This window comes from Mus pahari, chromosome 20 (assembly GCF_900095145.1).
Source record: "Mus pahari chromosome 20, PAHARI_EIJ_v1.1, whole genome shotgun sequence".
In the NCBI taxonomy this organism is placed as follows: domain Eukaryota; kingdom Metazoa; phylum Chordata; class Mammalia; order Rodentia; family Muridae; genus Mus; species Mus pahari.
Genome location: NC_034609.1, coordinates 41,717,092 through 41,743,310, shown reverse-complemented (window position 1 = coordinate 41,743,310; position 26,219 = coordinate 41,717,092). Strand labels below are relative to the sequence as shown.

Sequence of the window (26,219 nt, the reverse complement as noted above, 5' to 3'; positions counted from 1 at the left end):
GAGAAAGGCACATGCATTAAAAAGATAATTCTGATGGTAATAGGATATTAACCAGCTTTGAACGGAACTTGGCATCCGGTGGTTCTTAATGCTTAGTTCTCTGTACTAAATGGTTGTACCATCTTAATGCTACAACCATTTAGTACAGATCCTCATGATGTGGTGAACTCCCAACCATAAAATAATTTTGTTGTTACTTCAGAACTGTAATTTTGCTACTGCAATGAATTGTAATGTAAATATGGATATGCTTTAACCTGTCTTCCTTTATTATTAAATTGCTTGCAAGCATCTGACTCCTCCAATATATGTTGGGCCTTCCTGCTCTCACCTCTTGATTTGCCTTTAAGACAGGGTCTGGCCATGTTGTATAGATTTGTCTCAAACTTGAGATCCTCCTGCCTCAGCCTCCTGAGTCTCAAGATGACAAATGTGCATGACCACACCTATCTTTACTGTTTGCTCTGTAACTTTATTAAAACCATTGACATATGACTACACATACACACACACACACACACACACCCCACATACAATGTACACATACATATATATGTGTGTATATACATATACGTATATATTTGCATTTTTGAAATAACTACATTTCTACTTATTTATGCTTGTTTGTAGAGGTATCTGTGTGCATTAGCCTAGCTCCGAATTCTTACTGCTTCAAAACCTTTGAAGCTCTAGTTCTATCCTATCCTGAGGCCTCCTTGTTTAGGTGGATTTGTGATCTACATAATTTCCTCCCTGACACCCCACTTAACTAAACATCTTTCTTCAATGTATAGTTTTAGTTAGGATTACTAAATATTGCCTTGATTTTGTCTGCAGGAAGAAAGCTCTGGAAGGGTGACCAGAGTTGCCAGCATGAGATCCCATGCCCTCATGCAGAAACCATGGCTTCTCTCCCTCACCTGACCATGGACCAGTGTGTGGTTCTGGTCCATGCATCCCTGTCACTCTGGACACTGGTCATGCATCCCTTGAGCACTCACTGACATTTAGGGGCCTGGTTGCCTTAGTTCAGGTCTGCCTTCAGCTTCACCCCCTTTATTAAGCACATGGAATGGACTGCATAATGTGTCTCTAGCAGGATTTTTCTCCTCTGGTCCTCAAGCTCCATTCTAATCTACAGTACATCTTTCCACTGAAACAAAACAGGGCTCACCACATGGAGTGGGTGATTCATGCTCTCCACTGTTTTCCAAGCGTTAATCACATCTCTCCTGTTATTCAGAATCAATGTTTCCTCATTTGGAATTCCCCTTCCCTCTAATATATACATATGGAAATTAAAACCAGTTTAAGTTAAAAATAGACCCTCCAGGAGGTCTCCAGAATCAGCTGACACGTAAGGTTCATGGGAGCTGGATGGCTGACAACCATTCTGGCTTCAGATAGTAAAGAAATCAGCTGGTGTGGCAGTTGGCCCCTTTGCAGGAATGGTCTGGCAAGATGCCTTTTACCAAGTTGCAAACCAGTAGGGAAATGGAGCAGGGGAAGAATGAGCCACCACCCTCTGCTGCCCCAGAAGCAGCTGGCAGAGGGGGACCAGATGAACATCTTCTTGCAAGGATGCTTCTCTTAAACGGTAGCATTCTGTGGCTTCCCCAAATCCAGGAGGCTCAGCCTACCTCAAGTGTGTCATAACTCACACAGCAGCAAAGCCCAAATGGCGTGATACTATCTGTGGTCTTCACGTGAACTGGATCAGGGTAAATATTTGCATGGCCTACTATGGAAGCAACAATCTGCCTCACGACAGAGCACTGCTCCACAGCACACGGGTGGGATGGTGCAGTATCCATCAGAAGTACCCTGTGACCCTGTGACCGCTTACAATTCCAAAACGCATCTTGACTGATGCTCAGGAGGAAACATGTCTTAAACATTCTTAACCTCTAGTCCAGAGACCAAGAATGGGAGAAGTGTGGGGTCAGGAAACGAAGTGTATATACCTCACTCAGAACACGGAAAGTGCCTTCACGGAAGTCACAGATGGGAGCTTGGGAAATCGCTCAGACAGGATAGTGCTATCCCACAAAACCCATGTAAAATGCTGGGAAGGGCTGTTCATGTTTATAATCCTGTGCTGGGAGGTTGAGGTTGATGGATCTCAGGAGCTCCCCGGCACCTGGCTTTGTTGAACTGTTTCAGGCTAGTGTCAGGTTTTAACAAGCAAGGTGGGCAGAATCCTGAGGGAAAGTCTCTCTGTCACTGATCTGTGTCTGCAGTCACATGCAGACACTCTTCTGCCATCCCCCTCGCCCCCATCCTTCACTAAGACTCCTGTATCAGGACTCACATGCTATGACTGCAGGCCGTTCTCCAGGCATGCGCAGTTGAAACCACGCACACGTGAAAACACAAAGGTCTTAGGTGGTCTGGGTATGAGAGACCATGAACTTAGTCAAGGAAAAGAATGCTTGAGAGAGAACACTTGGGCTGGCAAGTATTTGCAATCCCTTCACTTCTGGCTCTCTAGCCAATAGGAAATTTCCATAAAAATGAAGGTTAAAGGGACAGACCAAGGGCGCTAAGCGGTTATTAGGATGTGTGTGAATTTGTTCCATTACAGGATAATAAGATCCTCGGCCTTCTCAGACTATTTAAAGCCATGCTTAATCTTCCCCAATTTACATCTGGCTGCCTCGCTCATTAAGCATCCTGATCCACGTGGCTCTAATGCCTTCAATTAGGAGATACTCCTGTAAATCCGTATGTTCCTGTATTCCTAAGCCCTTGAAGAAAAGCAGAAACAAAAGAGATTTATGACAGTTGCAGGACCATGTGAATGAAGACACTCAACAGGTTGAAGAGCCAGGCCAGATGGCGGCACTTAGACTCTGATGTTCCTAATTAAGCAATCTGCTCACCAGCATCGCCAGCAAGGAGCCTGGCATGACAGGATGGCTGTCCTCCTCCCAAGCCACCTAAGACATTTCCATTGCCACGTGTGCTAGCTTCTAAAAATTCTTGTGTATGGTGGACAGCCTGCAGTCGTAGGATGTGAGTCCTGAATGGGAGTCTTTGGGACAAAGCATGACACCCTATATAGGGGGTGTGGAGGACTCTCTTGCTTGTACCAGTCCAGCATAATTTCTTCTTCAGAAGTTCAGAATCACCATTTTCCAAGGCCAACAAGAACATTAAACCTTCTTGGACACCGTGTCTAGTTTGGTGACAGGGAATGTCCCAGATTGGCCCATTCAGTTGGTCATGACATGCTCGCTGGGATATCTGGGAAGAAAGGTTCTAGGTGGTTGAGCTAGAGGAAGAAATGAAAGGGGACATAGTGGCTATCTTGGACACGTCTAAGAGTGGAGATTGTAACAGACACATCAGAAAACAGAGCTGAGGAACAGGGGGCCATATTGCGTTGCCCCTAAACCACCTTAACCAAAGCCAACTCAAACCTGGACATTTCCATTGTGGGAGATGGTAACTGTACTAGTTATTTTGAAATGTCAACTTGACACAACTTAGAGTCAGTTAAAGACAGTCTGTATGAAGAATTATCTAGATCAGGTTAGCCTCTAGGGGCAGATCTGTGGGGAATTGTCCTAACTGTTAATTAATACAGGAAGACTCAGACCATTGTGGGCAGCAGCATTCCCTATGCAGGGCGTCCTGAGTAATATGGAAGAAAAAAAACGTTAACTTAGAACATGAGGAGACACATTTGTTCTCTTTGAGTTTTACTCTAGAGTGATGTGACTTACTTCTTGAGGCCCTTGTGAGACTTCCCCCAAAACATGGTCTTGGGATTCTACATCAAACAAACCCTTTCCCATCCTAAACTCTATTTTGTCAGTGACCATCATGGTGACAGAAATGAAACCAGTATCTTTACATGGTTTTGATGGCTCTGCATGGAGGTGAGATACTACCAGTTACAACCAATCAGCCCTCATTAACATGCCTTGTTACATAAATGATGGCCAGAGGTCCAAAGAGTCAAGAAGTCACTGTTTTGACCAGAAAGTTGGCTGCAGTGATTCCAGCTGTCCTTTGTAGGATGGCTCTCTCGATCTCCCTTTCTCCCTCCCTCTCCCTCTCCCCCTCCCCCCTTGTGTGTGTGTGTGTGTGTGTGTGTGTGTGTGTATGTGTGCTCCTGCCCTTATTCTACACACAGCTGTTTCCCAATCCCATTGCCATGCCCCCCCTTCCCCCATCAAATCCTGTTCTGGTGTACCTTGTCTTAATCATCCCATGTTTCTGCTTCTGAAATGGCTCCAGGCCAGTCTGGACCCCACCCCTCTTCCTTCCCATCTGCCTCCTGTTCTGAACTCCCAGACCTCCAACCTCGCTCAGCTCTCACACATGGCCCCTGCTGGAATGCCACCTGTACTGACAACTCAATGTCTTAGCGATAGATTATGAAGTCTTTGGCCAATTACCAAGTATATGCCCAGGAGTACAAACGCTGAGTTCTATGGTACTGTTGGTCTACCTAACAACTGTTTACCAGAGGAGCTGCAATTTTCTTTCCCACCAACCTCCTAAGAGTTCAGACACCCCTATATTCACATCAATATGCACCATTCCCATATTTTCTCCAGGATATGAGGAGGTCTCTTCTAGTTTTGATGTGTACATCCTGGACAACTGATGAGGGGCATTACTAACGGAGCCCTTCCATCTAACCCTGCCATGTTTTCCAGGAATAATGGCCACTGTCCATCTTAGCAATGCCATGTGCTTTGTCTAGGACACCCTGCTTGGCTCCCCTGGGTGAGCTTGGAGGGCGGTGGCGACTTCACGAAGGTGAACTGAGAGGCCTGCAGGGAGCAAGCAGTCCAAAGGAGGAAGACCAAAGAGATGGCAGGGCCGTAGGGAAGGCCCGATGACCACTGCTCCAGCATAGCTTCTGGAAGCCAGTATTCCAGGGCTTACTCCAGACCAGCGGCTATCCACAATCCTTCACACAGATTAACAGTTAATCTTCTGAGCAAGCTGGTGTGGTGCCACCCATTACCATATTCTTGTCTCAAAAGGAAAAGGAAGCATGGGGGGAGGGTTTGTTCTGTTTGTTTGTTTGTTTTTCTTTTTTTCTTTTTCCTGTTTTCTATTTTCCAGTGTCAAATAATGGGCTGCCCTTAGATTACTTTTAAGATTTTTGCATTACCTCTAGCTCTCCCTCTCCCTCTCCCTCCCTCCCTCTCCCCCTCCTTCTCTCTCCTCCCACCTCTCTCTGGGTTGGGGTGAATACATGTGAGAGGCACTGTGAATGTGGTCCAGAGCGCACCAGGTGAGGGGTGGTGCTCTCCTACCACCATGTGGGGTCTGCGGATCAAGTTCAAGTCCCGCAAGTTTGGCAGCAAGCACCTTGACTCACTGGGCCATCCTGTTGATCCTGACCGGGATAGGTAAGCTATGAGGCCTGCCTGAGGAGGTGGGAGCTGGGGGAGGGATTCTATGACTGGAAACTTAGAAATCAGAGATTTAAAAAAACTAAAATAAAATTCCCAATGGGGTGACAAGTTCTTTAATACTTCGGATCACAGGGAGGTCTCAAACAGGGAACACCCAAGGACAGTTAGTTGAGGGCCCAACAGTGCGATACCTTTGACCCATGTATTTTATTCTTTCTGCTGCTAAGAAATATTAGACTGGGAGAGTCCCACCTGCATCACTGTCCCTCCCCTGACATGGCCTCTGCCTCTGTTCTTTTGTGTACTTCCCGTTCTTCATGGTAAATCGAAGGAACCGTGTCCACTAGAAGCACTGAGAAGTCTCTCTCGGCAGCTCTTCTGTGTGTGTGAATGCGAGTTCATTCCAGTCGACAGTCATTTAATTATGCTCTCCTGTTTATAATGTGGTTAGTAATAATGCATCTATGAGGATCTTGATAAACATTAATTGGCTGATTACAAGATCTCTATAAATACATGGATGGGGAGGGGATGGAAGACAGACAATGCCATCCTTACAGAGCTCTGTTGAAACAGAAATGCTGTTCATGTGGAGAGGCCCTGTCACTCTCCAAAATACACCCAATGGTAGGATGATAGGCAGATGTGACCAGAGCAACTTTCTTGGGCATACTGTTGTGACAGCCTAGAACAAAGACATCACTTGAACCGTTGACCTTTCTCACCTCTACCCACACTGCAGACCCAGTGCCCTTAAGTTGTTGCACTGGTCAGCCAGTCTCTCAGTAATTAAGTGTAACTTAGGATATAGAGGATGGCCATGAGATAGAAGCCCTGGGAGTTGCCTAGAGGCCTCTACTGTCCAGAATGAGAGACTATAGACAGGCAAAAGCCTATGCCAGTGAGATCGTAGAGGGAGGCACCTCCCACCAGCCAGGTTAGAAAGCTCCCCTATTTGTCACTGTCCCACTGAAAATTTTACAGTAGGGTCAAGGGGGCCTTTGTCTGGACATTTAATTCACTGACTGTGCTCCCCAAGTTAGGACACAAAGCACCTCTCGCTTCACTTTTTCATTAATTGCCTTCATTTTTCAGGCTCCCTATTTGATTTATAGTCAATTAAAACCATGCTGAAAAGCCACGGCTCATGTGAGCTAAGTACAAACGTGATTAATGCCACACCACTGACTCCCTGGATGACCTGGCAGCTGACCAAGGCCAGTGCTACAGTGGCATGACTGGGCGGCATCTGGGTGAAGGGTACATATGGGGACAATGGGAAGCCAGGAGCAGAGGGGACACAGGAAACATGTCCTGGCATCAACCCAAAGTCATGAAGGAGAGTCGCTTCCTCTAGATCATAGAGGAAGATTGAATTTAGCTATGGATGTTTTCACAAACTGCCCTGGAAGTGCTTTCTTCCACCTAGGTTGAAGAAGCAAATGGGGAAATCAAATGGCAAAATTCCTTAAGCTTCACCATCAACACTAAACAACAGGGCGTCACATAGGAGGCCGAGGAAGGCCAGTGCCTCAGAGTTTTAAACTCAGATCTTGACTCCAGCAACTATAAGAGATATCAGCTTGAGTCAAGTTTTCTGTCTAGTTCAGCATCAGGCGCTCTCATCCCGTGTGAAAATGGTCACACAAGAATCACTTTCCTCGAAAGGCTGTTGCCAGATTCCAAGGGACTCTCTTGAAAGCTTGGGACCATACAGACAAAGTCACCTCTCAAGTCTAGAAAGAGGTCTTGGGTCAGCATGGCCAGTGCTCTGTGTCTCCATGTTCATCTCTAAAGTGTACAACCTGTCACATTGTCAGAAATGGTCTATCTTCCCTCAGTGTCACATTCTGTGTGGCTTCAGGGGTTGACCTAGCTAGGGTAATGAGGAGATGAGAGACAGATGAACACATCCATGTATAGAAAAGCTGTGATTCTGTGTCACTCTGAGGGAGGTGCCAACTTGGTACCTGGATATTTAGCATGTCTTATATTGTTATTATTATATATCTTAATAGATATTTAAAATGTTTAATGTATAATTATATTATATATAAAAATGTTTAATATATTATATAGTGTTATATATAAAAAGCTAAGAGCAAAAGGGGATCTACTCCCAATATTGAAGAACACAAGTTTCTCTTAAAACATGGTTCCTGAAGGTGTGCAATGTATTTATCAAAACATAATTTATCCAAAGACTGAATGTTTTTTCCTTAACACTTAGTTCCCTTCCCTTCCTCTCCCTTCTCTATATTGATGTCAAACAGACCTTTCAAAAGAAAATTCTGCATAGGAACAAATGATAGTAACGTCTTTTCTACCTCTTCTTCATTAATGGTTGACCACATCTAGGATTAACAAAAAAATTAAATATGGTACTATCAATGTAAGATTAAGAAGAAAGAGTTCGACTCCATCATGACTCCATGCCCCAGGACCCCTGCTGCACACGGTGCTTCATCCCTTCTGAGTTTCAGGGTGGCTGTGCTCTCTCTCCTCCTGGATTCCCAGTTTAGAGGGACCTTAAGACTACCTGAGGCCTGTGAGTGATGATACAACAGCCACTGTGACCGCAGATTCTGCTTACACACTGCTGGGCCAGTTCTAGCTCTGGCTATCCTTGTCCTTTCTACAGAAATGAGCCCATTCACACCTGGAACACTCAAAGAACTCACTCACTGTGACTGCATGAGTCACTAATGCATAGTCAGTGGAAACTTAAACCTATGTCATCTTAAGCAAGGAACATATTCCTGAGCCCATCTCTGTCTCAACCATCAAGAAGGGAGGACTTAGTGTTAGGTATTTCCAAGAAAAGGTGCAGAAGACAGATCGCTAAGTGGAAAGTGCTTTCTGCTAAGAACGAAAGGTTCATGTCTTTGCTTTCCTTCTGAAATGGACCAAATCTTCTCCAGGGACTCTAGTTTCCCCTGAGAAAGTTGCCTCCTCTGTGGCAGGAGTTCTACTGTTTGCTTTTTATTTATCTGTTAAATGGAATTATATGATCTTGTTAGCATCTGCATAGTAATGGCTCCCAGCCTCCCTTGCAGCTAAGTTAGCTACATGCCCAACTCTTCTGATCTATCAGAGTAGAAATGGCACTCATCACTTTCAATCTGAGATAGATAAAAATCTTGGGTAACATACTTCTGTACCTTCTTTCTTGACCTCCAGTCTGGCTATCAGGCTAGAAGGAGAGCCACCTAGATAAGCACCTTGACCTCTATCTACATGATAGAGTTAGAAATAAAAATACACTGTGTGAGGTCACGGGGTTGCTCAGTGCCTCAGCCTTAGCATAGCCTTTTCTGCTGGGGATACAGGGTCTTGATTAATAGTATGACTACACATTGTATTATAGGTACGCTTTGGTGTGGGAATCTCTCCCTGTGCATCTTTGTGCTTGGTTTGTGTGTGTATGCATTAGGAGACATAAGCAATAAAGGATGGAAATCTAAAGAATACAGTCTTTGTAGTGGTTGAATGACCAATAGCATGTCCATTCTGGATGCTGGATGCTGGGGGAATCATAAACATGGTTTCCCCTAGGGAACTCGATGACCACAGATCCCTATGGTGTCCAGAAGGTCTGTCTGAGCTGCTTATGCACAAGGCAGGATGTTAGACTTGGTAACTTGGTGTTCCCATCCTGGTTAGGTACCCAGGCAGCCACTCCCAGTAAGCTACTTCCTAACTGTATTTCCCCTTTCCTTGTACTTCTCATTGGATGCTGGGAATAGCTCCTCTTTCAAGACTGAGATGAAACCAAAAAAGTTTTGGCCAAATCATGATGAGTTGGGGGCTTTGCATCACATTCAAAAAGACTCAGAGAAGGAGCGCTGCTGGGTACATGACAAGAGAGAGTGGGGTGCCATGTTTTGATCCCAGCAGTTTGTTGGAAAATGGCCCTTTAAAGAAGAAAGCAGGTCTAGTTAGCAGTGAGGAGAGTGGAATAAAGAGTTATTTGGATGTGAAGGAAATAAAAGGCTTCCGAACAACTGAAGGGAGCTTGTATTGGAGTGAACGGTGAATAAAATATTAGGGAAATAAAAGGAGCAGGGTGACCATTAGTAACAGTTAAAGCAGAAAAAGGCAATGCACCGGGAAGTGAGGAAGAAGATAAAAAGGGATAAAAGGAAACGGTGCTGTCAGAACCAAGAAAGCAGGAATAAGCACTCCCAGAACCCCAGACAGCCGAGAGAAAGTGGTTGAACAAAAGCCCAGGGGACAAGCAGATAAGCTTCCCCATTAGGTAAAGGGACAACACTTCCAGACAACTTCATAAAATCCTACCGCATGTGATCGATGAATGGATTGTGCTGTACTCTGCCTTTAGAATGTAAAAACTCACAAGGACTTATAACCAAACTTCTTTAACTTTTTACAAAAATCTCCTCTCTCTCTCTCTCTCTCTCTCTCTCTCTCTCTCTCTCTCTCTGTGTGTGTGTGTGTGTGTGTGTATGTGTGTGTGTACACATACCATGGTACCTGTGAAAGCCAGACGAGGCAAATCTCTTCTTCCCCTACATAGATCTTGGGGATGGATCCCAGGCCCTCAGGCGTGGCAGTGGATGCTCTATGCTCTGAGTAATCATGCTGGCTCTATAACCAGATTTCTTAACTATTACAAACACAGCAAACACACAAAATGTAGATATCATGAACAGGCCCAGGATCCTATTACTCACCTATTTTTTTTCATAACCTCTGGCACCCATACAGCATCAGCTTCTATTTCTGTTGTGGGAAATAATAAAAACGAATGGCAAGCTTCCCAAGCTATGCCCAGTTACTCTCTGTACCGGTGAGCGGCACTGGTGGCAATGGCCAGCCTGTTTTGGAGACTCTCTGACTCAGAGCTCCAAAATCTCTCCACCCAGTTCGCTAAGTTCCCGCTGGCCGGTCACTACCATGCCAGCCTCATGCTTCAAATCCCCGACTGTTTTTGTGGTGCACAGCTGACAAACCCACACTTAGCTGCTGTATCTTTCTCTCTTGAACCCAGTCAAACAACCAAGTTAAGGAAAATGCCACCCAGACTTAGTTCAGAAAGAATGCTAACTCAATTGCTGCGCGCGACAACTAGAATCCCAATCTTGTAAGCCATATAAAATCTAAATCTTCTGATGGTGAGTCCTGGTGGGCCCACCATTGAAACCAGGAGACAGGAGCAGCTACATCTTGTCTCCTCTCCTGCTTTCTCACACCCTCCACCCAGCCCGGAAGTCCCGCCTAGTTACCCAATGATTGATTCCTTTATTCATTAGGGGGTGGTTCACAAGGAGTCACATGACTATTCGACTCATTCCTCCTTCCAGACAACCCTTCCTGGGGAAGTAGAATTAACATCAAAATACAACAGCACCATGGCCATCCACAACCTATTTCTGTATAGTAAATGCTTTCATTTATCTTTAAAATGTAAATTCATGTACCCAAAGTTTTTTCCCTAACTTTCTGGCTCGGTTCAACTTTTACTTTCCATTTATCATCCAGGAGTTAGTTCCTGCCAGCACACAACACCTCTCACCTTTGGCTCTTCACCTTTTCAGAGACAAAAGGGGTTTGTGTTGAATCTTCTGAGATGCATACAAGGCACAGAAAGATGGTGGGGGGGGGCAGGGATTAAGAGAACATGATACTCCCCCAAAAGACTTGAGTTTGTTTCCAAGCACCCATACCAGGTGGCTCACAAATGCTTGTAGCACTGTGTTGGTTCTCAACCTGTGGGTTGCCATCCCTTCAGGGGTCAAACAACCCTTTCACCGAAATTGCCTAAGCACCTCAAAAGAAAAATCGCATTATGGTTCCTAACAGTAGCAAAATTAAAGTAGTAACAAAAAATAACTTTATGATGGGAGTCCCCACCCATGAGGACCTATATTGAAGGGTCGCAGCATTAGGAAGGTCGAGAATCGCTGCTCCAATGGATCTGCTACCCTTTTCTGTCCTGAGAGGGCACCTGGACTCAGGTGTACATAGCTCCATACCGACAAATAGGCCCAATTAATTATATTTAGTTAATTAAATAATTAAAAATAAATATTTTAAATTATACAGAAAAGAACTGATAAAGAATAATAAGAGAGAGTGAAAGTGGCTGGGAAAACACCGGTAAAATATTAAATGGGTATGTCCATTTAATATTCTAAGCTTTGACTTCCTCTTTGGGTGGAATAGATCAGTCATTGTTTCTCTTGGGGATTCAGGTCATTGTTTCCTAAACAGGCATTCTCCAGTCTCCACAGACTTTCTTCCCCACCTAGACATAGCTAACCTCAACCACAGACTATACTCAGAACAAACTCTATTCATTGTTTCCTTGAGATGAAGTTGCGAGTACCCAACTCACCCCGCTCTTTGTGTTTTGCCTTAGTGACAGATGTGGACAAGCAGTCTCACCGGAAGGGCTAATCAGGTTTTGCTGACCCAGCATCTCACACACAAACATAAAATTTTAAATTGTGATTGATTCCTGTATCAATGGATTTCCCTGCGTGTGTTGTCATAGCCAGTAAACCTAGTCTCATTTAGCATTTAGCAGCTTACCCAGGCTCAAGGGCCATAACCAAGTTAATTACTTAGGGGATTAAGACAAAGCGCGCACACACGCCCCTCTGATATTGGAATGTACAGTATGTTGCAGTTTAAATTAAAAAGACCCCCTAAACTATGATTGCTCCCAGCTTCTTGGTGGTGAATTGAAAAGCTGTTTGTTGTCATGAAGATTATAGAAGCAATCACATTTATGGGCCTGCTTTGCATAGCAGCTCTATTAATTTCCATATTGAGGGTAACTTTGCCTTTCCCAACATGTTAACATCGATGCCATTTGGGGTAATCACTTGGTACAAACAAACAAACAAAAAAAAAAATGCAAGAGACAGACACAGATAGACAGACAGACAGACACAGAGATGAGGGAAGAGGAGAGCCAGAATATTTGTCATCAATCAAGGTCTACTTGAAATAAATTGATTCTTATCAGCAAAGACATCATAGAACAAATGAGTATTCCTGACGGCCTGACCCAGAGTCACCCTGAGAAATGCAGTTACTAGGAAGTTGTACATTGGGATCCACTTCTTTTGTACCTTGTCACTAGACCCTAACTGCTGAGATGCTCGATCTCATTGATGTAACTGTGTCAGGGTGTTCCTGGGCTCTACCTTGGAGACCCGGATGCTCAGCATCCCAACTTCATGGCTGTGGCCCTTTCAACTCTTATAACAGGTACCAGCCTCCCAGAGCATCCTGACCAGTCAAGCTGTTTTTTTTTGTTTGTTTGTTTGTTTTGTTTTTTTTTTTGGTTTTTGTTTTTGTTTGTTTGTTTGTTTGTTTTTCTTTACCCATGTCATCCATGTACTGCAGAAATTAAGGAATGGGCCTAGCACAAAGGTTATCCTGAATCCATCAAGGCAAACACATAAGCAATCACCCTCTTTACAGGTACGCCTGAGCATCGGACCAGACTGGGTCACTGCTTGCATATCCTCTATCCTCACATCTCAGAGAGGTTGGGGAGTCTGGAGAGATGGCTCAGCCATAGGTAGCACCCGCTGGCCTCGCGGAGGATCAGAGTTCAGTCTCCAGCATTCGTACGGGGCAGCTCACAACCATAATCAGCCCCATCCTGGGAGATCAAGTGTGTCCTTCTGGCCCTTTTTAGACAGCCGAGCTCACGTGCACACCTTCGTGCACGCAACTAGAGCCACGTGATCAAAAATAAAATAAATATCCAAAAATGGTAAAAAAAAATATATATGGTGCTCAAAAAGTCTGTAATACATTGATCAGGTCTACCACTGATTTCAGAGTCTATTATGTAAAATCTGCACTTGCTAGCCATCTACCTTCGTGCTTTTGATCTCTTAAAGGTAAGGTAATATAATGTTGGTGTTAAGTACAGTGGAAGATCATAACCAGATTTGAGAGAGGCACATTTTCAGGAAACTAATGGGAATTTGGAGAATTTGAGTTTAATCCACAGAAGCGGCAGAAAAGATTTGAATCTTTTTCAAAACCATCTTTATCGGCCTTAAGAACAAGAGTTTCTGATTCCCATGTCTACAAATATCTAGCTGCCAATCCCCAGCCCTCACCGTTACTTTGATATAATGCCACGCGTGAGAAAGGACAGGCAGAACAGCCATCTCTAAGAAGGGGATGATTTTACTCTCGGGTGTGCCCTGTGACGAGATGGATTTTTGTCCCTCCACGTAGTACAGAATCACCCTGGAGGTTGGCACTCGCCTTTCCTAGATGTGGGGCAGGCAGCGGGGCTCACTGGAGATGAAATACTAAGAGATATATGTCAGGTATTAATCCTCAAGCTGGCAAGTCTGTCATTTGAAGGCATCCACCCAGGGGCCAAGAAGTGACATAAGAAACGCGATCTGAAAATGGGATAGCCGCCATCCTAAGCTACATTACAAACGGCAGAGGCGTCCGAACGAGCAGGTCCAAGGTGTTTCTGGGATAGCTTACAGTTTAGGACAGGCTGGTCCTCGATGAATTCGGCAGGCTGGTGGATGTGTAACACTTTCTGCTGGAATCCGGGGGTGCACTCCAGATCCTCTGCAGATGTGACCAGGAGCACCTGAGGAAAGGAAGCGATCAATATTTTAACAGCAGCTAACATGTTTGCCCCGCTAACTTCTTTCTTCCTTTTAACGAAATCGACAACCTTTAGAAATGAGCTGAGGTTTTAACTTCATTTCCCCCCAAAGGAAGAGGCAAGCTCCTGCACCTCTCATGCCTGCCAACAGCTCATTTATTTTTATTTTATTTTATTATTTTTTTATTTTTTTACTTTTTTTGGAAGATGCAAAAAACCAGAAACAGCTGCCGCAACTTCCATTAAGTTGAAGTTAAAGAAATACTAGCTGTAAGAGTTTTACACCTGCTAAGGATCTCACTATGGTCACCAGGTGTGAAATTTCATTACAGAAACTGTCAATTTCCGGTGACGCCTGAGTTAGAGTGAGCCTCATGTTCATACACACAAAGGAACAATGCCATCTCCATGGAGGGGGGAAATGGGAAGAAGCAGACCTCCCTCCTGGAGTAACTTCCAGAAGTACTTATTTCAAGGCCTACTGGATCTTGACCCTGCTCTACCATGGTGGTCATGAGCCATAACGTGGCCACTGAACAGCCACAATGTAGCTGACCCCAAACTGACACACTGTTGGGTCTGTTATCAACTTGACATAAGATAGAGTCACCTGGTGAGAAGGAACCTTAGCTGAGGAATCGCCTCCACCAGGACAGCCTATGGATAAGTCTGTGAGATCCTGTCTTGATTATGGATGTGTGAGTGGAAGGGTCCTGCCCACAGTGAGATGTGTCACCAGTGGGTAGGTGATCCTAGCTTAGCAAGCTATGAGGAGAAAGACAGTAGGCAACATTCCTCCGCGGAAGTTCCTGCCTTCACTTCTGTCAGTGATGGGCTGTGATCTGGATATGTGAGACAGATAAATCTTTTCCTCCACCAGTTGCTTTTGGTCATGGTGTTTAACAAGCCACACACAGAATATAAACTATGATAAAAATAATCTTATAGCAACTATGCATTGAACCTGCCGTTTTTTTTTTATATAGTGCTAAATATAAGTGGTGCCGTTATAATTAATCTCACCAGTTTCTTTACACTCTTGCAAATTTGGCTACCCCAGAATACAAAATGTAAAATTCTTTTCAAGGCCTCACTCTTTGTCCTTGGGATGTCTCCATCTCCATCATTTTCAAACCAAACAAAAATGAAGCCTGGGCTGTACGGCGGTAAAGTCCTTCTTCCCAAACATGGCACAGCTGTTGCTGGTTTGAAAACAGGACAGCTAAAAAGATTCCCCTCAAGAGACACTTACAAGATAGGGCCCACCAACTTGAGTGTGTGTGTGTGTGTGTGTGTGTGTGTGTGTGTGTGTGTGTGGTGGGCAGGGCATGGCAGGAGGAGTTACATGGTTCATAGAGTGACATACTCGGGGCCTCACAGGGTATCTGAGGTTTCTCAACCGGAAAGATAACTAAGTGATTGCCATTGTTAAGAAGGGAGGGGCTCTTCTTGTCTGTCACATGCTTCTGTAAGTAGCCCCAATTATTCTCACTGGCTCAGCAAGACAGACTTGGGTGGAATCTGTGAGTGACCATTGTGGGGGTGAGTTGTCATTTGTCCGTAACTCCCCAGAAGTCACTTACGTGCTTTGGGATAGGAGTGTACATGACACCCTCTGGGGCAAGATCTAACTTAGATAAAACTAGGCTTAATCTCTATAGGCAGAGACGGTCATCTCCAGGAAGAGAGGCCTCACCAGGTGTTCGTCTCTTTACACCAAGTGTCTGCCTCACACACTGGCCTGCATCTTTGGCTTCCGAACTCAAAGCTGCCATGTTTGAGCCCTTACCACATGGCAAGCACTGTGTTATGCTCACGCCGAACATAATGTGGGTTAGTCTCCCTGGCAGCCCCGGGATGCGCAGTCAGCTAAACTTGTAGGAAGTAGCTATGCCTGAGATCTACACACAGAGGGGTGGAGTCAGGATCTGAATATAAATGTAATTGTCCTCTGATCTGTCTCCAGGCAAGCCCCTTGTTCATTCCTGACCCTTAGACCTTCCCCTAGGCTACTGAACAGCAATTCTCAACCCGTGGATCACAACCCCATTTGGGGGTGGGCGAGTGGGATATTAGATATCTTGTATATCAGACATTTCACATTACAACTTATAACAGTAGCAGAATTACAGTTACAAAGTAGCAATGAAATAATTTTATGGGGGGGTTGGGGGAGGGATTGTCACTAAAACATGAGGAACTGTATTAAAGGGTCACAGCATTAGGAAGGTTGAGAACCACGGCTATAGAGATTTTGCTTTGTTTCAATTTTCTAAGCTTAGCTCTCTAAAAAGTATAAAAGGCTTCTCTGATCTGAGCTGAAATTAGGAGCACCGAGTTCTTAGAACATAATATCCTCAGGGACCGCCAGCCCATGATGGTAGAGGAGGGAAGCGGCTCACACAGCCCAGCCCCCTGTCCTTCAAGACACCTACAAGGTGTGTGATCTGCCTCCCACCTGGAATCACTCTAGTTGGGTGCCACCGGTGGGGGTCTGGCTTGAAAATTCAGTTCTTACTAACCACCTTCTCTCTTTGGCTGATTTCCCCGCCCCCCCCCCCATCTGTCTTTATCCGGGACCAGCCTCTCCCCCCCAAACCCCCAAAGATTTGCACTCAAAACTTTGACTCAGCACTTGCTCTTAAAGAAACTGAACCCCGAAACCAGGCCATAAATTCTTAACCAGAGCACATCAGCGTCAAAGAAAAGGAATTTTCTTCCCCATCAGCTGCCTCCAGACAATATACAAGAGGTCGGGCCGCTGAGGAGCTGGGGGGCGGGGCACTTTGAATGCCAGCCTTCTGGGAAGCACTGAACCCCAAGGAATAGGAGCAAGAATCAATCTCAGGAGGTTGGTGATGTGGTCAGGCTGAGCCACTTCAGAGGAGCTAGAGTGGAGAAGTCACCACCCTGCCTGACATCATCGTCCTCAGCTCACAGTAGGTGGGAGGACACTGTAGTTCAGTGTGTGTGTGCAGGTCTGCCTGTAAGTGTCCCTATGTCCAGAGACCAGGCTTTTGTCGGATGCCGTCTGAAGCCATCATAGAGCTGACATCCTAAGTGGCACATCTGCAGAGTGCAGACTCGGAGCTCAGAATAATTTGCCAGCATTGTTGCGAGCAGAAAAATCTATAACCCGCTAATGCTAATTCAGTTAAACAGAAATGGGCAAAGGTTGCACCTTCTGCCTGCGATTATACGTTAACCTTCTAATTGGCTAATTCTGCCCTCAAATCCCAGACCAGTCAACCAGTCACCCCAGACATATTGAGGAAGGCACAATTTCCCTGGGGACACTGAGCTAATCAGCCAGGAGGGAGAGAGAGTCTGGTTAAGACAAGGAACAGTAATTTCTGCCTGAGTCTCCAAGTTTTCTGTGCTCAGTTCATCCCCTGGTTCCTCGACAGTGTCTGCTCAATATACTTCTAGAATTCTAAAAGAAAAACCAACCTTTCCCAGCTGCTGACTCCTGGGAAGAGTTGGGGCACTGGGGAATTTCTGTTTAGTCTCTGTGGATTTGGGGGTCCGTTTATCCACCAGTTAAAAATGAAATAGCTTGTGTCCTACTCTGGGTTTCTATTGCTGCCATGAAACACCATGACCAAAAAACAACTTAGGGAGGAAAGGGTTCATTCAGCTTACACTTCCACATCACTGTTCATCATCAAAGGAAGTGAGGACCAGAACTCAAACAGGGCCAGAACCTGGAGGCAAGAGCTGATGCAGAGGCCATGGAGGGATGTTCTTTACTGGCTTGCTTCCCTTGGCTTTCTCAGTCTGCTTTTTTTTAATAGAACCCAGGACCACTTGCCCAGGGATGGCCACATTCACGATGGGCTGGGCCCTCCCTCATCCATCACTAATAAAATGCCCTCCAGGCTTGTCTACAGCCCAACCTTAGGGAGGCACTTTCTCAACTGAGGCTCCCTCCACTCCAGTGACTCTAGCTTGTATCGAGTGGACATCAAACTAGCCAGCAGAGCTTTTGAAATAAAATAAGCGGGACCTGCTATGCACAGGGGATGACGTAGCAAGGTCAAAGTATCACACAGGTATTCCTGGTTGTTGAAGTCCTAGATTCTTTATACTCTGTTGCACAAGGCCCAGTATATTAGTAGTGTTGTTGTTGTTGTTATTTCTGTTGCTGTGATAAGACACTGTCTGACCAAAAGAAACTTGGGGGAAGAAACGGTTTCTTTTGCTTATAGGTCACAGTCCCTCATTTAGGGGAGTCAACACAGGAACTGAAAGCAGGAACTGAAGCAAAGACCTTGAAGGAATGTAGCTTTCTCAAACAGCTTAGGACCACCTGCCTATGGGTAGCACTGTCCGCCATGGGCTGGGCAACCCCACATCAATCACTAATCAACAAAATGTCTCAGACACGCCCACAGGACAATCTGACAAAGGCAATTCCCCAGCTGAGGTCCCTTTTCCCAAGTAACTCTAGTTTGTGCCAAGTCAACAAACCAGCCCAGCCAGGGACTTGTAGGGAAGCATTACAGTCTAGCATTTCAGACTATGGTCGCAGGGGCCATTTTCCTTTGTTCAAATTCAGTTGGGCATTTGTTGGTAGATTTGACATGCTTCGGAGATGCCCCGCACCTCTGCTTTCTCATCTAGGAAACATGAGAAGTGACATATGTGTGGACCCAACAGGATGATTCATAAATGTAATTAGGCAAGCGCTGCCCAGGCGAGGTGGTCGATACACACTAACTGTTGCAGTACTATGGTCCCGAAAAGGCAAAAGGCAACAGCAGATCCTCCCTTAGATAATTAACAAACTACAAGGAAAAGCTCAGTTGAAAGGAAAGCATGGCATCCTTTGGGACGATTTCAAAGCTAGGTAGAGGAGGGTCTAACCTCATCTAAGGACCTCAAGCAAATCCATCCCCTGGGAGGGGATGTTCTGCCTTGAACTTGGGCCTAACATGGGGTTGGGTAAATGGAGAGGAAGGGACGCTTTTCTTTCTCTCACCATGTGTTTGTGGAGGTCTGTGTGTGCATGTATGCATGTTTGCGTGTGTATGAACACGTGTATGGGCCTGGGCCTGGGCGGGCCTGGGGTTGTTGTTGAGTATCTTCTTTAGTTTCTCGCATGTGAATCTCACTTGGGTCCAGAGCTCACAATAACAAGTCTCACTAGTGAACTTCCTCCTAGGACCCCACCCCTGCCTTCTGTGTGCTGGGATTACAGCTGGTCACAGCATCCACCTGGCTTTTCTGTGTATCCTGGGATCAGAACTGTGGTCTCCACTCTCCAGCAGACTATGCCTCACCCGCTGAGACCCCCTCCCCCCATCCTCAGACTTCATCTTTAATCCAATCCACCCTGCTTTCAAATGAATCATTTGTGTCTCTCTCCTAGTGTTGTGGCACTACCCTGAAATCACAAAAGTGCACTCACAAAAGAATCCAGAGGAACAGCACCTCCCAAAGCGATTTCTCACGGCTCAGTGATGATAGAATGTTCTAGGGACTGCCAGACTTCTCAGAGCCCAAACCTATATCTGCAGGTGATCTTGTCATGGGCCCCAGCCTCCAACTATGGTCTGATTAAGTGTGGGGCAGGTCATGGACTGCCATCACTTAATGCTGCAAGAATTAACACCTGGCCTTCCTCCCAAACCAGCTCAGCCTTTCTCCAACATGAATCAAAGTCACTGGCACAAGGATCCTACCTGGACAGACCGTGCCCCACACCCCCTGGAGCTTTGCCAAGCAGAACCTGCGAGCACTCCAAATCTATCATTACGGCCACGGCAATAACGGTCTTCTGATGCGGTTCATGTGCTCATTTATGCATTAGTGCCCGCTGCGCATAAACAATAGGTGCAGATGCGTCACTGCGAGCATGGCAACTATTGAGTTTTATAATCACCAAAGGATACCCATTATTTGAAAATTACCATCAGTCTGCTCTGGAAGCAGATTCATGTCCTAGAAAGACAATAACCACGGGGTTGTACTACACTGTTCAGTACAAATCCCAGCTCTAGCTCCAGAGTCCACTCCGGAGCCACCTTTGTCTCAGTTTTTCCAGATGGAGAACGGGAGGAATGAGGGTCTGTCGCTGTGATTCTGAAGACTGAGTGAGGAGACTTTTGCAGAGAGGATAGATACACACCAGCTGCTCACACATCTTCATTGTTATCCTTGCATATTACATTTAAATGGCTGCATTTATAATTCACTGCTGTTCCCAGGTGTCATTAAAATGCCACCTGTTGCTACTTTTGTATCCCAGTACCCTTTAGGGTGGGTTGGCTCAGAGCTCTGCCCTCTCTTCAAGAGTCCCCTGCCCTCAACTCATCCACCAGCACCAAAAGTAGGTCATGAGGTTATCAGGTTATGAGGTCATCAGGTCATCAGGTCATCCTCTTCATACCTGGCTTTCCTTTTGGCTTCCCTTTTCCAGACAGCACAAACATTGATATTCTCTTTAGAAAGGCGTGGGTATGTTTACCCTGACAGGTACTGTCTTAAGAGCTTAGTCAGCTCTGAAGCATCCTTCCAGAGAAAGGGATTTATTCTCTCTCTGTCTCTGTCTCTGTCTGTCTCCCCCCACCCTCCTTTGTCCTTGTTGTAAGCATGATGGTCCATCTTAATTGTTAATTGGATGAGATTTAGAATCACTATAGAAAAAAATATCTGGACCCATCTAGGAGAGATAATCTAGATTAGACTGAGGTGGGAAGGCACCCCCTGAGATAGGTGGGGCTATTCTGCTGGCTGGGGTCCCACCAAAGAGGAGGTGAAACAGAGAAAGCAAGCTGAGCACCAACATTCAACTCTCTCAGCTTCCTGACTGCAGGTACAACATGAGCCGACACCACACACTCCTGAGGCCGTGACTTCCCCACTGTGATGGACTGGGACCTCAAGACCGTGAACCAAAATGAACTCTTCTCCTTTAACTTACATTTTTGTCCCAGCAAAACAAGAAACTTTGGGTACTTGACAACTGGCAGCAAAAGAGGTCTGCAGATGTGACTAGGGAAGACTGGATAGAGTGTGTCATAAAGCTCACTCCTCATGTCACACAGAGAGGACTTCTCAAGGCTGTCCCTCTAGTACCATGTCACTATGCCTAGCTCCCATTCCCTGGCTCCGTGGTGCTCTCCCTTGGACATCCAAGTGTCTGAGTTGCCTACTTGACCTCTAGACTTAAGACACTGACTCTGGAGTCAAGGACCCTGCATGCTGTGAGTCTTCAGACACACATCATGAAGGTACACACACACACACACACACACACACACACACACACACCTTGAGCTGTTGGCTACATTGCAAGACTCCTGGCCAGAAATCAATGGCTCACACAATGAGCATAGAAGGACTGTCACCACTGAAGTACCCCACAGGATCACTCTGGGGAAGATCATCCATGACAGAGGCAGAAGAAATCCATGACATCAGCATAGTCCAGTAGAAAGGACACTGAACTTAAGTCCACAGGCAAGACACAGGCATCCAGGGGAGGTGGCTAGCCAACCGCAGCCATAACACCTTGGGGATAGTTCTCCGAGGGTCCATGGGTGTCTAACCAGAGCTGGCCTGGCTGGTTGCACAGTGAGCAGGCTCAGAACCCAGAGAAAGAGCTTCTACGCCCCAGGTTCTGCAGACGTGTTCCAGCGGCTAGTGGGAAATAGCAAGCCGGAAAGAATCAGCTTACCACACCAACTCCTAAGCAGCATAAATACAAAGAAACTGGCAGCCACAAATAATGATCTCCCGGGCTGCGAACAGCCTCGGATCGCACCTTCCCTTAAGCCAGTTCTCTGCTGTTATTGTTCCAGACAAAGCTGTTCATGTCTCTCAGCACTGTTGTTCTAGTAGTGACGAACCCAGTGCTTGCTATTAGCCTGGATGGACAGCTGCTTTCTCCTGGCCACAAAACACCTCTGCTTAGTTCTCATCAGACCGGCGTTGCTGCAAATAGTTTGGAGGGGCTTAGCCTAGAGGAAGAGAACCTGCTATCTCTGCCTCCGACTCGCAGGATGCAAAAAGAAAAAAAAAAAAAAAAGTAAAGCACTGTATTTTGATTGAGTCTTTATCCTGCCAAACACCAAAAGCCCAGAGTCTGGGAAGGATTTTAAAAAGCCCTCTATCCACTGACAGGCCTAAGAAGACAGCATTCCCAAGACGCTCATGTGTGCACTCACACAGGCCCGCACACCTAAGCTTCCATTATTGACACTCTGCTGGAGTCTAACTTCCCCAAAACGGTCTTGGTGTTTTAAAGCTGCAGGAATACTAGTAGCTGACATCTTGCCGGCTGTTAAAGCAACAGATATTTAGAAGTGATGTTGGTGTTTCCGTGGAGACAAGCCCGACTGTGCTTCTTTGCCCTGGTGGGTTCTGTGGCTATTTACGTGCACACTTTGAAACCAACGCCCCGGACCTCATTTCTAATTGAGTGTACTGGACAGATTTTTCTCAAGATTTAAGAATGGGGGCTATTTAAGTCTGGAAAAGAATGAGACCAGAGACTGAACTAATACAAGACTGCATTTTGGCCATGTGACCATTTCTGTGGCTTTTAATAAAAGACTTCACCGGATTGTTGGTCCATACTGTCTTTGGGAGATGTAACATGGTACTTGTGGTATCCAATAGCTGGTGAGACTATATTGGTAATAGAAAAACACTAGGGACCCCCTAAAGTGTCATCATCCTGCTGCCTATAGCCTGAGAACATGTCAGGTTACATCACACAGAGGAGTCCAGGGTTAAAAGCAGAAGGCCTTAAAGTAAAATGCTTATCTCAGTAGATGAGGAAGGATTAGAAGGAACTCAAGGATCTTCGAAAACACAAGAGTTCAATCAGTAGATCTGGTTACGGAAGTGAAGGCAGAGGCATGTAGTATCAGAGGACCTGGAGTCATCTTGACAGTGGGAAGCACGTGAGATGGGAAATGAGGCAGCACAAGAGGACTCTCCCCAGAAGGCCTCTGGAGGGGGTGCTACCCAGTGCAAGCAGTGATTGTCCTAAGTGTCTCTCTCCTGAGTGCTGACAGGCAGGGGGGCTTCTCTTCTGACCTCCCCTTGTGAGTGAGTCCAATCTGTGTCAAAATGCCCAGTTCTATGTACTTGCACAAAGACACATTTCCAGACCCTTTGAATTTCATGTATATGTATGTATGTATAAATGATTGAGGCTAAGTACCCTTGCATGCTACGCAATTTCTCTACTCCTGTTTTATATTTAGTCCTTAGTCAAATTTTTAGAAAACTTATTATGTCCAAGTTTTCTTAGGTCAGATGCAAGAGACAGAGAAACAGACAAAGTCTTTCATAAACTTATCATCTGGGAGGAAAGGAAGTCATCCATAACTATTATGATGTAATAAAGTGTGCTTCACTTTGTAGGGAATTAACAGGTAGTTGAAAGTAAAGATATTTGGGCTACAACCATGTAGATTTTAATCCCAGTCTTGCCACTTAGTTGCTGTATATTCACCTCCTCTGTGCCCCAATTTCTCCATTTGCGTAGTAAACTAATGAATCTAGCTACTTAGGTCTTGAGGCCCTCTGATAAAAAGGTTGAGGACAGAGACTGGCTGCTATTTGTGTCATTCTCCTGTAGCTTGTACAAGGCAGGACAGAAAGGAAGGAGAAGAAATAACACACTTCTCAGGTGAGAGAAAGAGACTTGGACCACATCACAGACAAGGGCCGTGTTGGAAAAATGATTTGAAATTTTTCATGTGGCAAACTAGGAGGAGGAACGTTCCATGTCAGAGGTTTGGTAAATGTAAATACTAGGCTGCCAGTTCACGAGATGGGGACCTAGCCAGCGGGAATAACAAGCTACGGGTTGTTTTCAAGACTATTTGAAGGTGTTTTGTTGTCTCAAAATGGGATTGAATTGATGAAGCTTGTCTGCCTCAAACCCAGCCAGAAGCAATTCGGTCAAATCAGTTTTTGTCTAAAGAGAAGTAACTCTTTCTGTTTAAGGTTCCAGGATTAATCAAGCAAGCTCAAAAGGAAAACCCAACAGGGAAATAAGCATCCACAAGAATGTGCCTTAGTGCATTTGAAGAAAAACTAGGCATTGTGCCTGCCTGGTGTTAATGTTTGACAGCTTCTGTGTTCTATCCTGGAATTTGGGGAGCTAAATCAATTGTGCCATTTGTCAAATGAAACCTGCATCTCCCGAGTCCCCGGGTGAGCTCTTGGGTCATCCCCAGTAGACCTGAAGTTTAACTGACAATTAATGAGTTCAGAGGAACATTTTAGAATCTTTCCCCTCCGTGTTCTGCTCTTGGGCAGGGGCATAGCTATAATTCGAGGACAAACAGAGGTTGGGAATAAGGAGAGTCACTCTCTAGAGACAGCCCTCCATCCCTGGGAAAGGACTCTTGTCTTTCTCCAGAGAGAGAATCCTGGGTTAAGAGCCAAGTTACCCATGGATGGGAATCTGTCTGACTCCAGTAGGGATCAGTAGGAGTCATAAATCCATGTCACTGGGATCCTCTTCCCTCTCCCTCCTTCCCCTCCTGCCCCGTCACCCTTGACTCCTAGATTACCTCCCAGAGAAATCCCTATATCTAGTCCTCCTATCAGACTTAAAGTTTATATCTATGTTGTGGCAACACACCAGTCCCAGCTGATTAGAAGCCACTTCACTACCATCCAGTCACAAGGTCTATGACGTGTCCACCGGCTTCCCTCATGTGGGACAACCTCTTTTCTTCTCCTTCCCAGCTCAGCCACTGACATCCATGGTTCAAGGCTTCCGTTTTCTATCTTTGAAGCCGTCAGGACATCTCCCTCATTTCTGGTTTTCTATCACCACACTGGCTTTCTGCAGCTCACTGCTACCTGGCGACCCTTGATAAAGACTGACATGACTAATCTTACTTCCTCAGGTCACGCAGAGGGTAACCATACACTCTGTGAATTAGGATGTGGAGAGGTACAGCAATGGCTGTTGGTTAGCCTACAATACATGAAACCGCTCATGTGAGGGAAGGCAAAGTTCCGTAAAGAGGTCTGTACAGGTTTGAACTGTCAATGATAAGTATTAGCAACTCAATATCTATAGTCACCAGGAGATGAACTTCTGGCTATGACTGTGCCAAGCGTACAAACACACACTCTCACACTCACACACACACACACTCTCTCTCTCTCTCTCTCTCTCTCTCTCTCTCTCTCTCTCTCTCTCTCTCTCTCTCTCTCCCTCCCTCCCTCCCTCCTCTCTCTCTTCCCCATATCTCCCCTCCCCTTCCCATCTCTCTCCTCCCCCCTTCTCTGTTCCTTGATGGTGGATGATACCATGTGACCATCTGCTTCAGGGACTCTTCCACCCTGAGGACTTGGACCCTGTGAGGCAAAACACACCCTCTCTTCCTTAAGTAGGTTTGTGAGCTATTTTATCACAACAACAAGACGATTAAGAAAATGTCTTTCTGATCCCTCCCTCTGCCAGCACTGTTTACTGCTGAGGTCAGGGGATTGAGTCTACAGCAGACCTCCATGTTGTGAAAAGCCACAAACTCAGACCCAATGTTGTGTCAATTTAACAAGTAGACTCTGACCTTTCCTAGCTTAAAAATAATTATCGTTCCTCCTTGGCCTTGCTGCGAAGTGGAACATTTTATTCTAACTGTGTGGCGCGTCACACGTTCTTCTCCACCAGACATTAGGAAAGATGTCAGATCTGTCAACACATGGGCGGGTTTTTATTAATTATCTTTCAGAGGCAGAGTCCTTTTGCTGATCTTTTTTTTTTTTTCACACAAGGAAAATTCTTCTATTGAACTAGAAGTCTGTCTTTGTTAAATTGGTGTTTTATTTCCCTTGCAAAAAAAGTTCTCACTCAAGAAAGATCCAGAAAAGAAAGAAAGAGACCAGGCCAAAAGCCAGCACGGAAGGCAAAGAAATCTATTCAGTTCCGGAAAGTTACATCTCTTCCCTCCAAGATGGAGGAAAAAAATCTGCATTTCAGCCGGGCGTGGTGGCGCACGCCTTTAATCCTAGCACTCGGGAGGCAGAGGCAGGCAGATTTCTGAGTTCGAGGCAAGCCTGGTCTGCAAAGTGAGTTCCAGGATAGCCAGAGCTATACAGAAAAGAAACCCTGTCTTGAAAAACCAAAAAAAAAAAAAAAAAAAAAAAAAAAAAATCTGCATTTCTCTCTTTACTCCAACTGCATCCTGTTACATGTACATTATTCCAATTCTGATGGATTCATTCATCGATAG

At 45.5% G+C, this 26,219-nt stretch overlaps 1 protein-coding gene across 1 annotated transcript in view; it reads right to left on the bottom strand.

Moving 5' to 3' along the window:
* Cdh13 (cadherin 13) overlaps positions 1–26,219 on the bottom strand; it is a 1,027,905-nt gene that overhangs the window by 789,010 nt on the left and 212,676 nt on the right. Inside the window, exon 2 of the mRNA XM_021220018.2 lies at positions 13,875–13,986. Within this exon, the coding sequence (XP_021075677.1) occupies positions 13,875–13,986 (112 nt within the window). The remainder of the gene's footprint in view (positions 1–13,874; positions 13,987–26,219) is intronic.